This window comes from Palaemon carinicauda, chromosome 19, assembly GCF_036898095.1.
Source record: "Palaemon carinicauda isolate YSFRI2023 chromosome 19, ASM3689809v2, whole genome shotgun sequence".
Classification (NCBI taxonomy): domain Eukaryota; kingdom Metazoa; phylum Arthropoda; class Malacostraca; order Decapoda; family Palaemonidae; genus Palaemon; species Palaemon carinicauda.
This window is the reverse complement of record NC_090743.1, coordinates 56,088,737-56,106,236: the sequence shown is the minus strand read 5'-3', so window position 1 is coordinate 56,106,236 and position 17,500 is coordinate 56,088,737. Positions and strand designations below refer to the sequence as shown.

Below are 17,500 nucleotides of genomic sequence, written 5' to 3'. Positions count from 1 at the left end.
GGACTTTGTCCCCTACATTGTACGATGTGTGTTCGCGCCGTTTGTCGTACTGCATTTTCTGCGTCTGTTGTGCGGTGTTGATGTTTGCTGTAACCTTTGACAACATCCTGTCTCGAATCGATGTCATGGCATCAACGGTCGCAGCAATCGTAGCTGCTTGGCAGTCGTCCGGATTCTCCTCGATGACCTCGTCGACACGGGGCTTACAGTTTTGTAGCTCAACTGGAAGGATGGCCTGCCGATTGTAGACTACCTTGAAGGGAGTAAGCTTCGTCGAGGCGTGTATTGACGTGCGATATGCGAAGAGTACTGCATGAATACAGTCTACCCAGTTCTCACGGTTCTCAAGGCATTTGACGAGAGAATCCTTGATGGTCCGGTTATGGCGTTCGACGAGGCCGTTGGCTTGAGGATGGTAGGCGCTAGTAATGTGCTGCTTCGTGCCTGTCATGTCATGTAGAGCAGATGATACCTGATTAACGAATTCACGTCCTTGATCGTTGATCTGGATGTTGACACACCCATGACGGCAGATGATTTCTTCGAGCAAGAATTTTGCAACACTCTCGGCTGTGTGGTCTTTAAGAGCACGTGCCTCTGGCCATTTTGAGAAATAGTCCATGGCGACAACAACACAGCAGTATCCGTCTTCTGTCTTGGGCATGTTAGTGATGTCGATGCCGATTTGCACCATTACCTCACTCGGGACAGGCACAGGATGCAGTTCAGCAACTTCCGTTTGCTGAAGGGGGTTTACTTTCTGGCATCTGTCACATGCCGTGACAAAATCACGGACATCAGCACTCACGTTTTTCCAGTAAAAACGTTCCAGGATCTTTGCTCTGGTCTTGTGTATGCCGATGTGACCGCTCATACAACGCGCCGTGTCGCTGTTGCCAGCACCTTGGTGAACACTGGCGATGATTCTGAGCTGTTCTTTTCGGTCTCGGATGACAAGGAGTTCTACATCACCAGCGTCAGACGTAGATGATCTCACAGTTCTGTGGTGGTAGTACAGCTGACCACAATTAGATGAGTATCTTGTTGCTAGTCTTCGAATATTGGCTTTTTCGTTTTTCGAAGCCCCGTGTGGGTAATTAGAATTAACTACGTATTCAAAGATGATGCCGAGGTTGTCGGATTTCCGTTCAGCAGCCATACTGACGACCTTTGGACAAATGATACTGTGATTTGGTTAAGTTGTAACACAGAAACATCCAACCATAACATAATAAATTTTATAATCAAACATTCACAAGACTTATTTACATATCAGAATTACGAAGAAAATAAATATATATATACTTTTCGTTATTTAGTAGAAAATAGAATATACTACATATCTATATACATAATATATATATTTTAAGTAAAAATAAATCATCTAACAAATAAAAAAACAGCTTGGGATAGTCTCGACTTGAACGAATATTTTTTGACAAAACTTCTTTACTTGAACATATTATGACAAAAGTCTTTACTTCAACAAATATTTTATGAATCAGCGAATGGATCGTTGGTCACCGTGGAATCTGATGACACTGAACTATGTGAGCACTGCAAGACTGTCGTTGCCAATGAGGGAATTTGTTGTAATAGATGTCAAAAATGGTATCATATTGAAAACGAATGTTCTGGATTAATAGAAAATTTATCACAAGCTGACAGAAGATTATTGTGTAACGAACATATTTATTACATATGTAGAAATTGCACTGATAAGTTCAATGAGGATGCAGCAAACATACAAAGAAAAGTATTGGATGAAGAAGTCGTAATGTCCCATCATTTGGTTCAGGTCTTGATGAATAAAATAGAAGAAATGAAGGATAGCATGACAGAAATGAGAAATAAAGTGCAAGAAACAAGAGATGAGATGCATGAATTAAGAAATGAAATGAAAGAATTAAAAAATTAAAAGAAAAGGAATGAAGATGACATAGATAGGAAGCATCTAACTGGCACATATGCTGAAAAGCTGAAATCAAAGAAAACATTGATTGTAAAATCAACTGATGAGGTGTCAGCAGTTAATAATAAGAAAACAATTATGACCAAATTAAAAGCCCAAGTTGAAAGTACTGCTGAAACAAAAGATGGCCACCTGATCATAAAATTTGCAGATAAACAGAACCTGGAGCAGGCAAAATCAGAATTGGAACAAGGTAATGTAAACAAGATCACTGTTACTGAAAAAGGAAAACTTAAACCGAAGATAAAACTTACTAATGTACCAGAAGATGATGATATTATTCAAAGTCTGAAGCTTAAGAACCAGTGGCTAAATAGACACATTGTAGAAAACGATGATCTGACTATCATAATGCAAGAAAATTCAAGAATGGATAAACATCCATATCCATATACCAAAGGCACTTCCCCCAATTTTGGGGGGTAGCCGACATCAACAAGAACAAAACAAAAAAGGGGACCTCTACTCTCTATATTATAATAAACACTATATTATAAAATGTACACCCAAGATACGTAAAGCAATCTATGAAAATGGAGATAAACTTAGTACCACATATAGAATATATAATGTTTATGATCATTACATGCCCTACCAGTGTTACAAATGCCAGGAATTTGGGCATAGTGCAGCAAATTGCAAGAATAAACAGTCGTGCCCCAAGTGCGCGAGAGAACATAAAGCGGGTCATTGCAATGTTGTTGAAGTTAAATGCATAAATTGTGTGAGAAAGAACTATGATGACACAGAACATAAATCCTATGACAAAGTAAACTGTGAAGTTTATAAACAAGAAATAATAAGAGCCAGAAACAATACTGACCATGGCTTCGATTAAGAAAATATTATGTAATCTAATAAATATACAATCCATTGGCAATGAAACTCATATCATTAGGGAAGTCGTAAGTGATCAAGATGTGGATATTTGCTTATTAACTGAAACTTGGTTGAGTGGTAATGTGAGTGACAGATCGAAAATAAATGAAATGACACCTATATCTTATAACTTTTATCATGAACCAAGAGAAAACAAAAGAGGTGGTGGCATTGGAATCTTAATTAAGAAATCATACAAAGTTACAGTAAGAAATCATCTCATAGTTAATTCATTTGAATATATGAATATTAAAATTTTATCTCGAAATGTAAATCTACAAATAGTTATACTCTATAGACCACCGTGCAAAAGCAAAAGAATGTTTCTAGATGAATTTAATAACTTACTAGATACATTGAATGACAATCGAAATATAGTTATATGTGGTGATTTCAACCTACATCTTGATAACAGAGTAGACCCATATGTCAATGAATTTAGAGAATTGATTGACAACCACGACCTTGAAAACATAGTGTCTGAACCAACAGCTCAATCTAATCATATACTAGATCTAGTTATAGTAAACAAAAACAACATCATCATACTAAATATGGAGATTGAACCTGACTGCTCTATATCCCCAATGCATAAGTTGATGTCTTTTGAAATAGACGTTAGAAAAAATAATGCAATACAGAAGGAAATCACGTACAGAATTAAGACTAACTTTGATCCAAAAGAGTTCATTGAACAAAGCCTAGAGGATATAAAAGGGATAACACCAGTCTGTAACTGTGAAGAGAATCACAACCTTGTAGAGAGACAATCCTGTATAAACTGCATTACTGATAGAAGTAAAACTATACTTGCAACTAATTATAATGATAGGTGCCCGGAAATAAAAATAATCACAATTAAAGAAAAATCGAACTGGTTTGATAATGAATTACACGAAGAGAAAAAAAGAAAAAGAAAATTGGAGGATAAATGGAAAAGAAATCAAAATAATGAAAACTGGCAACATTACAAAGCAGCTAGAAATCGCTACAATTACCTTATCTTAGTTAAAAAAAAAGGCCTATTATAAAAAAGTGTGCAATGAAAATGACCCACGGAAAATACATAAAAACCTAAAGAAACTATTAGGTCTAAAGACAGAGATAGTGTTGCCCGACATAACTAAGGATCCTAAATGCCTAGCAAATGGTTTTATTGATTATTTTGAGAAAAAAATATATCAAATCTGCTCCAGTTTTCACAAGATCAGCACAACAGAGCGAAGGAATACATCAGCAACAGGTGTAAATAAGCTAAGGGTATTCGAAGAGTTAAGTCAGAGTGATTATATGAGAATAATAAAGAAAGTAAAAAAACCTACTGCGGAAATGATCCATTTCCAATTAATGATGTAAAAGATGCAGAAAATTTCACCAGACTACAAGAGACCTACCGAAACATGGTAAATATGAGTCTAACACAGGCAGTTTTCCCTGATTGTGAAAAAGTTGCGTGTATCAAGCCTGTGTATAAAGGAAAAGATGATGCAGACAATTTAAGTTCATATAGGCCAATATCAAATCTGTCATATTTTTCGAAAATTATTGAAACTGCTGTACACGAACAAACCTGGAAATATCTGAAAAAATCTAATGTCATACCTGATGATCAATCTGCATACAGAGAAAATTACTCCACAGAAACAACAATGTTAGCGATAAAAAATGACATAACAGAAATTATAACAAATGGCAAGTGTTGCATTCTTGTAATGCTTGATCTAAGTGCACCATTTGATACTGTAGAACATACATATCTGATGGAAGACCTTAAAGCTGTGGGCATCGTAGAACGAGCACACGACTGGTTTGTGAGTTATCTTGAAAAGCGCAAAGTTAAAGTAGTAATATCAAATGTTGAATCTGAGACAAGAAAACTAACCAAAGGGGTGCCTCAAGGCAGTGTACTAGGTCCTCTCCTGTTTGAAATCTACACGATTGAACTGGCAAATATACTTGAAACTCACAGAGTTAAGTTTAAAATATACGCTGATGATACACAATTCTATTTCCCAATAGAATCAGTTGATGAAGCTAAAAGAAAGATACATGAAATAATGAATGACATTAAGGCTTGGATGTTAACAAAAAAGCTCAAGCTCAATGAAAACAAAAGTGAATGTATTATTTTTGGAAATGAAAAAGATATAAAAAGAATCGAATGCTTCCAAAGAATTGAAATAGGTCAATCGATCATTGACCTAAAGAAATCTGTCAGGAATCTTGGAGTAATCATGGATGATAGACTGACAATGAACGAACATATAAATAACATGGTAAGAAATTGTAACTATCATATTAGAAACATAGCATTCATTAGTAAATACTTAGATGAAAAATCTATGGCTTTACTCATTAATCACCACATATTTTCAAGAATTGATTACTGCAACTCACTGTTCTATGGCTTACCAAATTATCAGCTGAAGAAAATTCAGAGAGTACAAAACAGAGCCGCTAGATTAATAAAAGGACTACACAATAGGGAAAGAATTACCCCTGCACTAATTAAATTACACTGGCTACCGGTAAAAGCGAGAATTGAATACAAGCCACTCTTACTAACGTTTAAGATACTGAACCAAAATGAACCAAAATATCTAAAAGAATACCTGAATAAACTAGAACTAGAAACAAATGTCAACACAAGACACATGAGTGACAAACATAAGCTATCTGAACCAAGAACAAATAGTAAATTTGGTGAAAGGGCTTTTAGCTTCTGTGTGCCAAGACATTATAATAAACTGCTAACTGAAATGAAGGACCTAAAGGGAGCAATTGAATTTAAGAAGAAACTAAAGACATTACTTTTCACAAGATCATTTGATTTGGAAAATGCTACAATCAAAGAATTGTATAAGTTATAATGAAAATGTTTCGTTAGATGATTAATTTGAATTCCCCCCCCCCCCCCCCAAAGAAGTAGTTCACTCGACTTCAGTGGAGGGTTGGATTTAAACCCAAAACAAGTAAACAAGTAAACAAGACAAAAAAAAAATTCTTTCAAAAGATGTTCTTCTTAATTTCTTAGCATTCGCTTTGTGCTGGTATCTTTTTTTATCTATAAGTTTTTTATTATCTAAATCGCATATTCTGAAGAAAATACTGATTTTAGCAAAGATTTCTAAATAACTTAAGCATGAGGTGTATCTGCAAAAACAAATATTTCTCTATTTGCTGTTGAGTGTTTTAAGTGAAATTCTATTCGAGTTGATCGGGTTTATACAAAAATGCTTCCATATTCTCATATTAGAAGGTCCTAGGCCACAAACAATAGCATCAATGAATTAATTGATGGCACAGCTGTGCTCTTTAAGTATTTTGGAGGAACTCCACGTATCTGGGACTTTACATCATCTTCAAAATGTTGGAAATGAAGAGAACAAACTCGGGCATGTTTTACGTTACTTTTGTCGAGGCGTCTGCAGCGAATTACCCAGGTGAGAGGTTCCATTAAATAAACACAAATATTTCACAAAATATAAAATCGCGAAGAACTACACACGCACTATAATTACCTGTTAATGGCGATAGTGTTGAACGACTGTAGGGACTCAGGAGTCAGGACGGGTAGGCCTATACTGTTTTGCTTGATTGCCGTGAGCACACTGCAGCAGAGTCAAGTTCAGTCAAGTTGGGTCAACTGGAGCTATACTGTCTATTGCAAAATTGAAAGAGAAAGTAAGAAATGTAGACACCAAAATGTGGAAGTCGGAAATATAAGAGAAAGAAACACTAAGAATATATAAGCATTATAAGAAAGAAATAGAAGTTAACTGGTTTAATAAAACGTTAAAATCCAAGCTGTTGATAAAGGCAAGAACAGACACTTTAGATCTAAATTGGAGAGGCTGATACAAAAATAAAGATACAAAATGTATGTGTGGCCATGAAGAAGAAACATTGGAACACTTTATATATTACACTGCAAGATGTACACGGAAACAAGCGAATTACCCAGGTGAGAGGTTCCATTAAATAAACACAAATATTTCACAAAATATGAAATCGCGAAGAACTACACACACACTATAATTACCTGTTAATGGCGATAGTGTTGAACGACTGTAGGGACTCAGGAGTCAGGACGGGTAGGCCTATACTGTTTTGCTTGATTGCCGTGAGCACACTGCAGCAGAGTCAAGTTCAGTCAAGTTGGGTCAACTGGAGCTATACTGTCGAGTACCTACTATATATATGTCTCCCGAGAGAACTAAGGCCGATCAAATCTTTGTTGTTAAGGAAAATTTGACCTTGTCGATCTGAGTAAGCTTTAAGTTAATCCTCTGTCATTTATAAACATCTGGTGTTGAGAGGACCCTTCATCGGTAAAGGATACTAAGCCAGGAACGCTAATCCAGGTGTCTGTGACTTATCGCATTTATATCTTTCAAGGACATACTTCTTGAAAAACATTTAAGAACACATACCATCATTTAGCATCACACACAAATATGAGGATAATGTACGGTATATCTTTTTCTATAATGTATGGTATATCCTTTTCTATATTAAACGGTATATCTTTTTCTATAATTAGTTAAGCACCGTATATTACCTGGCATGCTCTTCCAAATGAACAGTTATAATACCAACAATAGATTTTTGCTTCCAAAAAACACAGTAGAAATCATGACAAACATTCAGTTTTGCACAGAAATATCAAGCGAATGAATGTACGGTATGTGTATTTCTATAATAAATAAGGCAATACATTAACTGGCCTTATCTTTCAATTAAACACAAACTATGACGCATCTAACTTTATACAAAACAATTATTAAGTAAAAAAAGATAGATATTACCCGTAAAAATATTTGTAATCAAAACCATCATAATGAACCCTGTTTTAGCATTACATGGAAAAAAATATTTACTAAATTAAATATTAAGAAAAAAAATGGGAAAATGATAATGAAACTGTTAAATTTGGAATTGACCAAACAATAAAACGTGTCACAGATGCAGCCAACTTATAAAAAACGACTTTGTTTCAGATTTGCAAGGTAAATTGGGTCAAGGGTATTAAGCATACTGATAACATTATAAAGGAAGACATGAAAATGGTCTGAATGAACTAATTTATTGAATCTTTTGTTATAGCACTAACTTCATCTGACGAAGTCACCATAACCACGTTTGCTAATATAACCTTTGTTGTAAAGAAATTAATTTTGTCGATTAATTAAATAAATTCTAAAACAATACAATCACCTACGTAAATATACCATATTAAACATAGTTAATTAATTCCTTTGTAAAAGAATCCTGTCTTTTAATAATCAATCAGAATTGAGAAATGAATTCATTTGATATCAAAATTAAGATTATTTCTGTTAGTATGATAATCGTTTTATAACAATTTTGCTATTTGTTAGATTTAAGAGTTTCAACTTGTCACCACACGTGGTTGCAAACAAAAAGAACGAAGGAAACAATTTTGGGAGAGTATCAAATTAAAGGATTATATTCTTAGACCGTTCAAATCCGGGTGAATGACTTATTAGTTGACCCTTTTCTCCTATTCTTGGCTCGCCCATAGATTAAAGCGGTCAAGCCAGGTGTGCTTTGAAAATGACCCAAGAGAACTGGCAATGCCGCTATTGGGCTCCGAGTTTGCTCTTAAAATGGTTTGACCATACCCATAGTTGCAATATAACAATAGAACTCCTTGTGTCCATATATCTCTTTGTTTATTCATTTATTCTGTCCCTGATAATGCATAGTAACTTCGTAGTATTTGGATGCTATGCACGTAAAAAATAAAAGCTCAAATATAAATTACCAACATGCATGTCGTCGTGCAGACAGAATTAACGTTGTGTAAGCTACTGTTAGCTCGATTCATTTTAAACCAGAGGACATTAAAGATGGTATGAAGTCTCGATTACTAGGTATTGCTGTTTTGTCATTTGATGAAATGAGTAATAAGAAAGAATGGAGCTATGGCAAAGGGGCAGAAGTGTTATATAAACCGCATGGAAATGTACAGGTGACTATGTGGCGAGGTCTTTTTTTTTCTTTATGATACATTTCAGGTTAAATTCTTAAACATTTTATGACACCGTTTTTCAATAATTTTCCATTTCGAGATCAACAACAGAGAAAAAAAAAATCCATACACGAATCCATCACTTACTATTCTGGAAGATGGTTTAAATAGGATTTGATTTAGCCCATGATAACACACAGCTGCCTGCCTTTAGGCTAAAATCAGTAACAACAGTTGTGAGATTAACAAAAGCTGTGTTCAATGTCATCCATAGAGGGCTATAAAGTGTAACGACTTTTCCGTAGTCCAGGTGTTTTCGTATACAAACAACCAATGTAAGTACACTAGAAGCAAACAGCATGTACTGTATCATGTTTTATTAAAACTGTTATAATTGCATACAATCTTGCTTTATTAAAAGTGTCAATTATTTACAGATATCATGAATGATAAAGTATTTACAACATACATACAAATACATATACATGTATTATATGTATATATATATATATATATATATATATATATATATATAATATATATATATATATATATATATATATATATATATATATACATATATATATACTGTATATATACAGTATATATATATATATAATTATGAAATATTTCAAATAATGGAAAAAATAACCGTTAAAATCAAATTTCACCTCGTCTTCCTGTCTCGGTCAAATATGCGCCCATGACTGATATTAATAAAATATACCAATAGGTGAAACAGTACATGTATATACATATTACCTAATGATTGTGTTGACCCTGATCAAAAGCAATTTATTAATATTCATAAATGGTGAGATCCTGCGCAAAAACGAGGGGGTAATTTGAAACCAGGGGGGTAGCATAAAACCGGTATCAAATGACCTCCGGGGGTAGCTTGAAACCGGTATCAAATTACCCCCCGGTAGTTTGAATCCGGTTTCAAATTACCGGGGGGTAAGATTTGGAGGGGGTAATTTGAAATCGGTACACCTGTACTCCTTGCAAAAAACTGCTATGTTAACTTGTCCTCGAAACATAGGTGGACACTTAGGTTTTATTTTTCCTAGTGTGAAGATTTTTCTGTGATTCTGAATTGATCATCTTTTGTTACGAAGAATAAAGTTCCACAACTTCAAAATATGAAGGGACTTCGGGATTCTGTTGCAAAGCTATTTGATCTTGACTGCCTCTGAACCACCTGTACCCTATTTTTATTTTATTTTTCTTTGAAAATCCAGAAGGGGATTCATGGGACCACAAAAGTATGTTCCAGAAAACTAACATTCTTTGCCTTTATCAGAAATAGCAGAAACAAACTTTTAAAACTAATACTTAAGCCAGAAAGAAGTTCCAATTTTTCATCTTTCTTCTTTCTTTGACGTCTGCTCTTCCAGTCCCATACAGCAGGGGAACCCCACTCTCTACAGGACCCCCACTATCGTTTTACCTTATTCGTTCAGAGTATTTAACGTTTCATATCACGTATTGTTCATTTACTGTTAAATCGTCATTGTTATATGACTGATGAAATAAGAAATTCTTCAGTTTCCTCGTGGAAGCCTTAATGTCTTCAATCATTCAGATGTCTCCTGGGAGCTTATTATATAGTCTTGGGGTCGCCATTTTAAAGGCTCTGGAGTCTACAGTAGACATATATCTAGGTTCCGATAGTTTGAAACCATCTGTAACTATTCTCGTGTCGACCTTATTTGCTGGCTGCGCAATATGTAGCAATTCTTTTAAGTATTTTGGGACGACCGGTTCTGATAACTTGGTGGGTTATTGTACATATTTTAAAGGAAAAGGGAAAAATAGAAGATATATTTACATGTAAAGTGAAGAAGTATCAAATAAATAAATGGTAACGATACATTTGATATATGACCTATATATAAGCAGTTGTGGGCTTAATTTGTTATTCTTTGTGTCACTAGATAGTCATTTTAGCTGGGTAAATATATTTTGCATCCCTTTTCAAAACTAACCCAATAATTATAGTGTTCAGGAAACTTAAGCTGTTAGCGTTTATGTTGATTATTTTTTAGTTTCTTTTACAAGATCTACATTTTCTATTTTTTGTGCTATATTAAGATAATATTCCTTTAAAAAAAGACGTTATAGAACTGTAATTGCTTATTTCATGGCGTCTTGTTAGAATTAATTCAGTTTGTAAATTAGGGATGCGAAATTCTGAGAGGACATTACTGATAACGCTATTATTATTATTATTTGTTATTATTACTTGCTAAGCTACAACCCTAGTTGGAAAAGCAAGATGCTGTAAGCCCAGGGAAAATACCCCAGTGAGGAAAGGAAAGGAAAGGAAAGGAAACAAGAAAAAATAATAAATTTTAAGAACAATGATATTTAAATGAATATTTCCTATATAAACTATGAAAACTTTAAAAAAAACAAGAGGAAGAGAAACGAGATAGAATAGTGTGCCCGAGTATACCCTCAAGCAAGAGAACTCTAACCCAAGACAGTGGAAGACCATGGTACAGAGGCTATAGCACTACCCAAGACTAGAGAACAATGGTTTGATTTTGGAGTGTCCTTCTCCTAGAAGACCTGCTGACCATAGCCAAAGAGTCTATTCTACTCTTACCAAGAAGAAAGTAGCCACTGGACAATTACAGTGCAGTAGTTAACCCCTTGGGTGAAGAAGAATTATTTGATAATCTCAGTGTTGTCAGGTGAATGAGGACAGAGGAGAATCTGCAAAGAATAGGCCAGACTATTCGGCGTATGCGTAGGCAAAGGGAAAATGAACCGTAACTAGAGAGAAGGATCCAATGCAGTACTGTCTGGCCAATCAAAGGACCACATAACTCTCTAGCGGTAGTATCTCAACGGGTGACTGGTGCCCTGGCCAACCTACTACCTACAAATGTTATTTGTACCTGACCTTTTTTCTTACGAAAGGTCATCCTTTTGTGTATGTAGTCTAAATGCCTCTGTCCTTTACAATAAGAACACAAGGTATCTGACATTAGTTTTGGCTACAGGCACTTTCCAATATCAAACGATATTTACTTTTGGGGGTGGGGTTTGGGGAGAGGTAATTATGATATTTAAATATCAGGAATATTTTAATTACTATTTGTTGTTTTAAGGGATGAATATAGGATACATATATTTTTATCTATTGAACATAATAAGAGCAAACGAACAGAGCGTAGAAGGCAACCCTAAAGAAATAACTAACAACAAACACCAGCTGATATAGTTAAAGTTACTATTCTCCCTCATGCTTCTTCTTCTTTCTACTTGCAGTATGAGCTGCAGACATTTACTGAGAAGCGCGAGACGTCTTGGGCCTTCACGCCCTATGGCGGGGGTGACGTCGACGGACCTTCCAACGGCCCCGCCCCTCTACCCTGGGATGTGGAGGCACGACCCACCCACATGTTCCACGACGAGGTGAAGGTTGTTCAAGTGCCCCACACGGCTTCAGTCAAGGAGTGTCACAGGTGTAAGGGGACTGGGTCGCTTCAGTGCTCCGAGTGCCATGGCAAAGGATGGGTAAGTATTATTATTATTATTATTATTATTATCATTATTATTATTATTATTATTATTATTATTATTATTATTATTATTATTATTACTGTATTATTATTGTTATTATTATTATTGTTGTTATTATTATAATTGTTGTTGTTATTATTATTATTATTATTATTATTATTATTATGAACTGTTTTCTTTACATTTTTTTCATACCAACAATGTGAAAAGACATTCTTTAGTTCCCTTGTCGTTTATACTCAAAGTGAATGAAATCTAATTCATTGTAATCTTCATTCAACAATTTCGTATAATTAATGACCGGTGACGTCATCACATCATGATGTGTAAGTCTATTTAACTCTGGTAAACCCCTTTATTGCCATTGCTGTTACGGTAACCTGGTCTGCCAGGTTGCGACATTTCAAGAAGTTTGGTGCAAAATGAATAATTTAATAGATCAAATATAGGTAAATTTCAGAGAAATACGATTTTGAATTATTCAATTCTTTTGAAATTGCAGAGCGGGTGGTTAAAATAAAGTTTTTAACCAGATAGAATCTGGTGAGATTTCAGATAGGCTAACGAAAAAATATTAGTGATTAAGGAACAAAAATTCATTTTCTTGTATTAGTTTTTTCTTCCCTAAATTCTGCAATTGATATTACTTAATTATGTTAAGAATAAACAAAACACCGTTTAGATTGTTTTGACTAATACATTTTGCAATAAATAAATATCGATTTTAGTGCAAGTCTATGTATAAATGTAATCAAAGTATATTACGTGAGAATAGTGGTTGAGAAGTAAATGATACGTAAACGGACATTGATGGACTGTTTTTTCAAGTTTTTATTAGCCGGAACCATTACTATACTTAACCTTCTGTAATTTTTCCGTGCTCTTATTTGTCTTTACCAATTTACCGAGGACAGACACAATGAAAAATTTTGTGAAATATGAAACCTGGTGGTATTTTCATTCCTTGTGTGATAATAAGCAAAGCTCATAAGATATTTGGGGATCTGATCTGGTAACAGTGGCTGTGACCAACGGCAATAAAGGGAAGACAGATACGTTGCTTGGATTTCTTCAAGCATTGGACCACTATAGTAGGACGCGTCAGCAACAGATGGCGCTGGTATATTGTGCGCTTTAAAGTACCTATATAAAACAATACTGGTACTCTGGTGCGCTTATCGTCTGCTACTTGCCTATTCAAGTCAGTTTTGCCAGATGGAAAAATTTCACTAACGTTCCTTTCAAACGATGATGGGTGTTTTTTTATCAGAATTGGTGTAAATCTATGCTAAACCATGAATAAAACAAAATTTAGCATTGAAAAGAATTGCTATAGTCTCACAAATCTGAAACCAAAGTTTAGGGGGGCAAGTCCCCTCACGATGCGGCATGTTTCTGCCTACTCTACATCACTAAGGCGCCTAATTTGTAAATAGCGTCGTCAGGCACAAAATGTGTGTATATGTTTCTGCGTGAGCACAGCATATGGAAAAGTACTTGAAGTAAGTGAGATATTATGTACAGCATGACCATCGACAGTAAATCTCTCTCTCTCTCTCTCTCTCTCTCTCTCTCTCTCTCTCTCTCTCTCTCTCTCTCTCTCTCTCTCTTTCTTTGCCTTTGAAATATCATAAAAGATTCTCCCGTACTGTTTCTCCTACAGAAAATACTGGCTTTCGTTGATGGCAATTTATAGGCTTGGCTATGTTGATGTAAGCGAGTTGTATGTATCAATCAACAGAAAGTTAACAGTGGAGTATACTTGGTGGCCTGTCACCATTACAAGAAAATATTTTGTAAATCGGCGCTGGGTTTTTTTATTGAATCGTGTGACTTAAACGTACTTATTAGCTCCATTCTAAATGATCCATTCGTTTATACACGGTTCATGTATTCAACAACGCTGAGCGTGTGTTCCACGGCCAGTTTATTGGTACAGTCAAATGCAAAAGTCTTGTCGTCTCCAGTCCCCCTCTGTCACTCCCAATATCTATAGATTCCAGAATTTCAAGTGTAGAAGAGTTTGGTTGTGTGTGGGGGGGTGGGGGGGGGGGGCAACAGGCGGAAGCCAGATATCAGGTGGGCAACGAGCTGGGGGAGGACGCCAGGAAGGGGGAAGTGCTACTTGTATGAGCTGTGAGCTGTGATGATTGGGAAAACACAAAACATTATGTACGAACGTAAATTCAATATAATTTCTTAGTTCCTAATTATATCATTATAAAAATACTTAACTTGCAATCATGTAGTATATTTGATGTGATGTTTGCTATACCATTCTCGCGAACAACATTTTTACAAATATTATCGATGTTTAGTTTGACATTGCATTTTGTCCCGACTGAAAAACTCTCAAACACAAGCTAGGAGTAACTCTCTCTCTCTCTCTCTCTCTCTCTCTCTCTCTCTCTCTATATATATATATATATATATATATATATATATATATATATATATATATATATATATATATATATATTGGAAGAGTGGGATTCTAAAGGCGTAAAATGTGGGATGTGGCAGAGTAGGTTTTTAGGTGTTACGGGGAAGGAAGCATTTTGTTTCAAAGTAATTCACCATCGACTAATCAGTATCATAATATTATCGGCAAAAAAATCCAAATTAAAAATACATTGTATAGACTCATTCGTTGTGGTATTCGATATAACATTCTAACAGAAAATTTATTGCCTAAAATAATGAACTTTGGTAGTTTGGAACTTTTTTCCAGACTGAAAAACATTACTTATACCCAATTCACGAGTCCAGTAACAAATCATTTTCATTAGATAGAATATCTACAATTGGTATGCAACAATTCAGCATATATGAATAAGAATTTCAGGAAACACCAGTGTTAGGTTAAACAGTCAATCATCAAGACAGTGATTCCATGAAGACGGTATTCATAATCACATACTGACCAATAAAGAAAAACTAACATAGAAACACTTGGAATATCACCTTGGATTTCCTTTATAATATTTCTACATTGATCACTTCTTTTTGGAAAAATGTCATCTATACAGATGAAAAATATTTTACATCAGTGGAAGCATGCATAAGGCATTGCTGGAGGTAACGGAATACCCGCTATGGTGAGACAAATGTTCAGAAAAGAGCTATGAGTGGAAGAGTTTGTGGAGTTGGATGACTATTTGGAAGGTTCACGAGCAATGATTATGTGTATGTCCTCCTTCCCACAGTGTGAGCCAGGACCATTCCCAATCCACACCCAATCGTTCTAGTGCACGATAAAAGCCCCATCCATACCAACACAGTAGTTAGAGCTTGGTTAGATCATCACCCAGAAATCCAGGTAATAAACTGGCCACCAAAGGGGTGCAACCTCAACCCCATTGAGAACCTATGGGCAATAATGGTTCGTCAATGGGACGTGAGAGAGCAACGAACGTGCTATGCCATCTAAACAAGAGCGCGTTTGAATTGTGGGTGTTAATAATTCACTATGCTTGGGCTTATAGCGTCTTCCTTTTCCAACTAGCATTGTAGCTTAGCTAATAATAATAATAATAATAATAATAATAATAATAATAATAATAATAATAATTGTGGATGGACATCAAACTAAGGGGCGTTTAGTTTATATTGTATATATGAATGATTTTTGAATTAGAATTAAAATAAAGAAAAGTTTTCTTTACTTTTCAGCAAATACTTATATTTAGTAAGCTAAGCAACTGCATTTGGTCACTGTAGTCTAGTTTTTACACTATACTCCTGGGGTCATATTATAATCTAAATAAAGACAACTATGAAATTGTGATGTCTCTTATCAACCATCTTTAATATTAACTGAATATAATTGCTTGTTAACCAGGAAATTACAGCTGGAACCAGAGCTTATTCAGTGGGAACATAGAATCAACATGTGTTCCATACCATAGTAGCAATTAAAACAATATTGTATTTTGTATAAGTGAATGCAGACATCCTAATCTGCCCAGCTTTCACACAATTTGTCTCTTTGCTATTAACATGTAGTCAGTAACTATCATAGAGATATTCTGTCATGCAAATATTTCAAGCATTAAGTGACTTGTCTTCATAGAATCTACAAAATGCAGTAGAATACATTTGTGGTGGCACAAAAGTTCATACCTCAATATAAACAATATATAAAAAAAAAACTTAACGATACTAAGAAAAGCCATAAATACACCTAACCGAACCTTACGTAGTGTAAGCTAGGGGAGCATATAAAGAAATATGGAGATTATTTGTAGTTGTTCTCTGATGATTGACTGCTCACACTAAAACTAGTGTTTCCTGAAATACTTGTTCATAAATGTTGCATTTGGTACGTAACAACATACCAATTGTAGATATGCTATCTAAGAAAAATGAGTTGTTATTGGACTCGGGAATTGGGTATAAGTAAGGTTTTTCAGTCTGGACAAATTTTCAAAACTATACCAAATTTCATTATTTTAGCCAATAACATTTCTGTTAGAATGTTATATCGAATAGCAACAAGTGGGTCTATGCAACGTAATTATAATTTGGAATCATTGCCGAAAATATTATGATACTGATCAATTGATAGTGAATTACTTTCAAACAAAATTCTTCCTTCCCCGCCTTTAGAATCACATTCGTTCGACACACACACACACACACACATATATATATATATATATATATATATATATATATATATACATATATAAATATAAATATATATATATATATATATATAGAGAGAGAGAGAGAGAGAGAGAGAGAGAGAGAGAGAGAGAGAGAGAGAGAGAGAGAGAGAGAGAATCCTAGCTGGATTTTACAAAAGATTTTTCAGTCTAGACATAATAATTGCCAAACTAATCATCGATAATTTTTGTCAACAAGTTATTCGCGAGAAGGGTAGAGTAAAAACACAGCAAATATAAGTTAGAATCATCATAATCATAAAACTGGGATCGGATCGTGTGATTTTATATTGAATTTACGTTCATACATATAATTTTGTGTTTCCCTGGCCATCACACTCCATACAGCTCTAACGAACAGTACTTCCCTCGCCCGTCGTCCTGGCCCTTCTTGGTCAAAGACTATATACTGAAGGAAGATAGGAAGGCTGAGCTTAATAGCACTCAAATGAG

General features: G+C 34.8%; 1 protein-coding gene across 1 annotated transcript in view; it reads left to right on the top strand.

Annotated features, from left to right (window-relative positions):
* Positions 1-17,500, top strand: part of LOC137658645 (protein SSUH2 homolog) — a 645,191-nt gene that overhangs the window by 561,312 nt on the left and 66,379 nt on the right. The window contains exon 4 of the mRNA XM_068393590.1: positions 12,126-12,374. Coding sequence (XP_068249691.1) covers positions 12,126-12,374 — 249 coding nt within the window. The remainder of the gene's footprint in view (positions 1-12,125; positions 12,375-17,500) is intronic.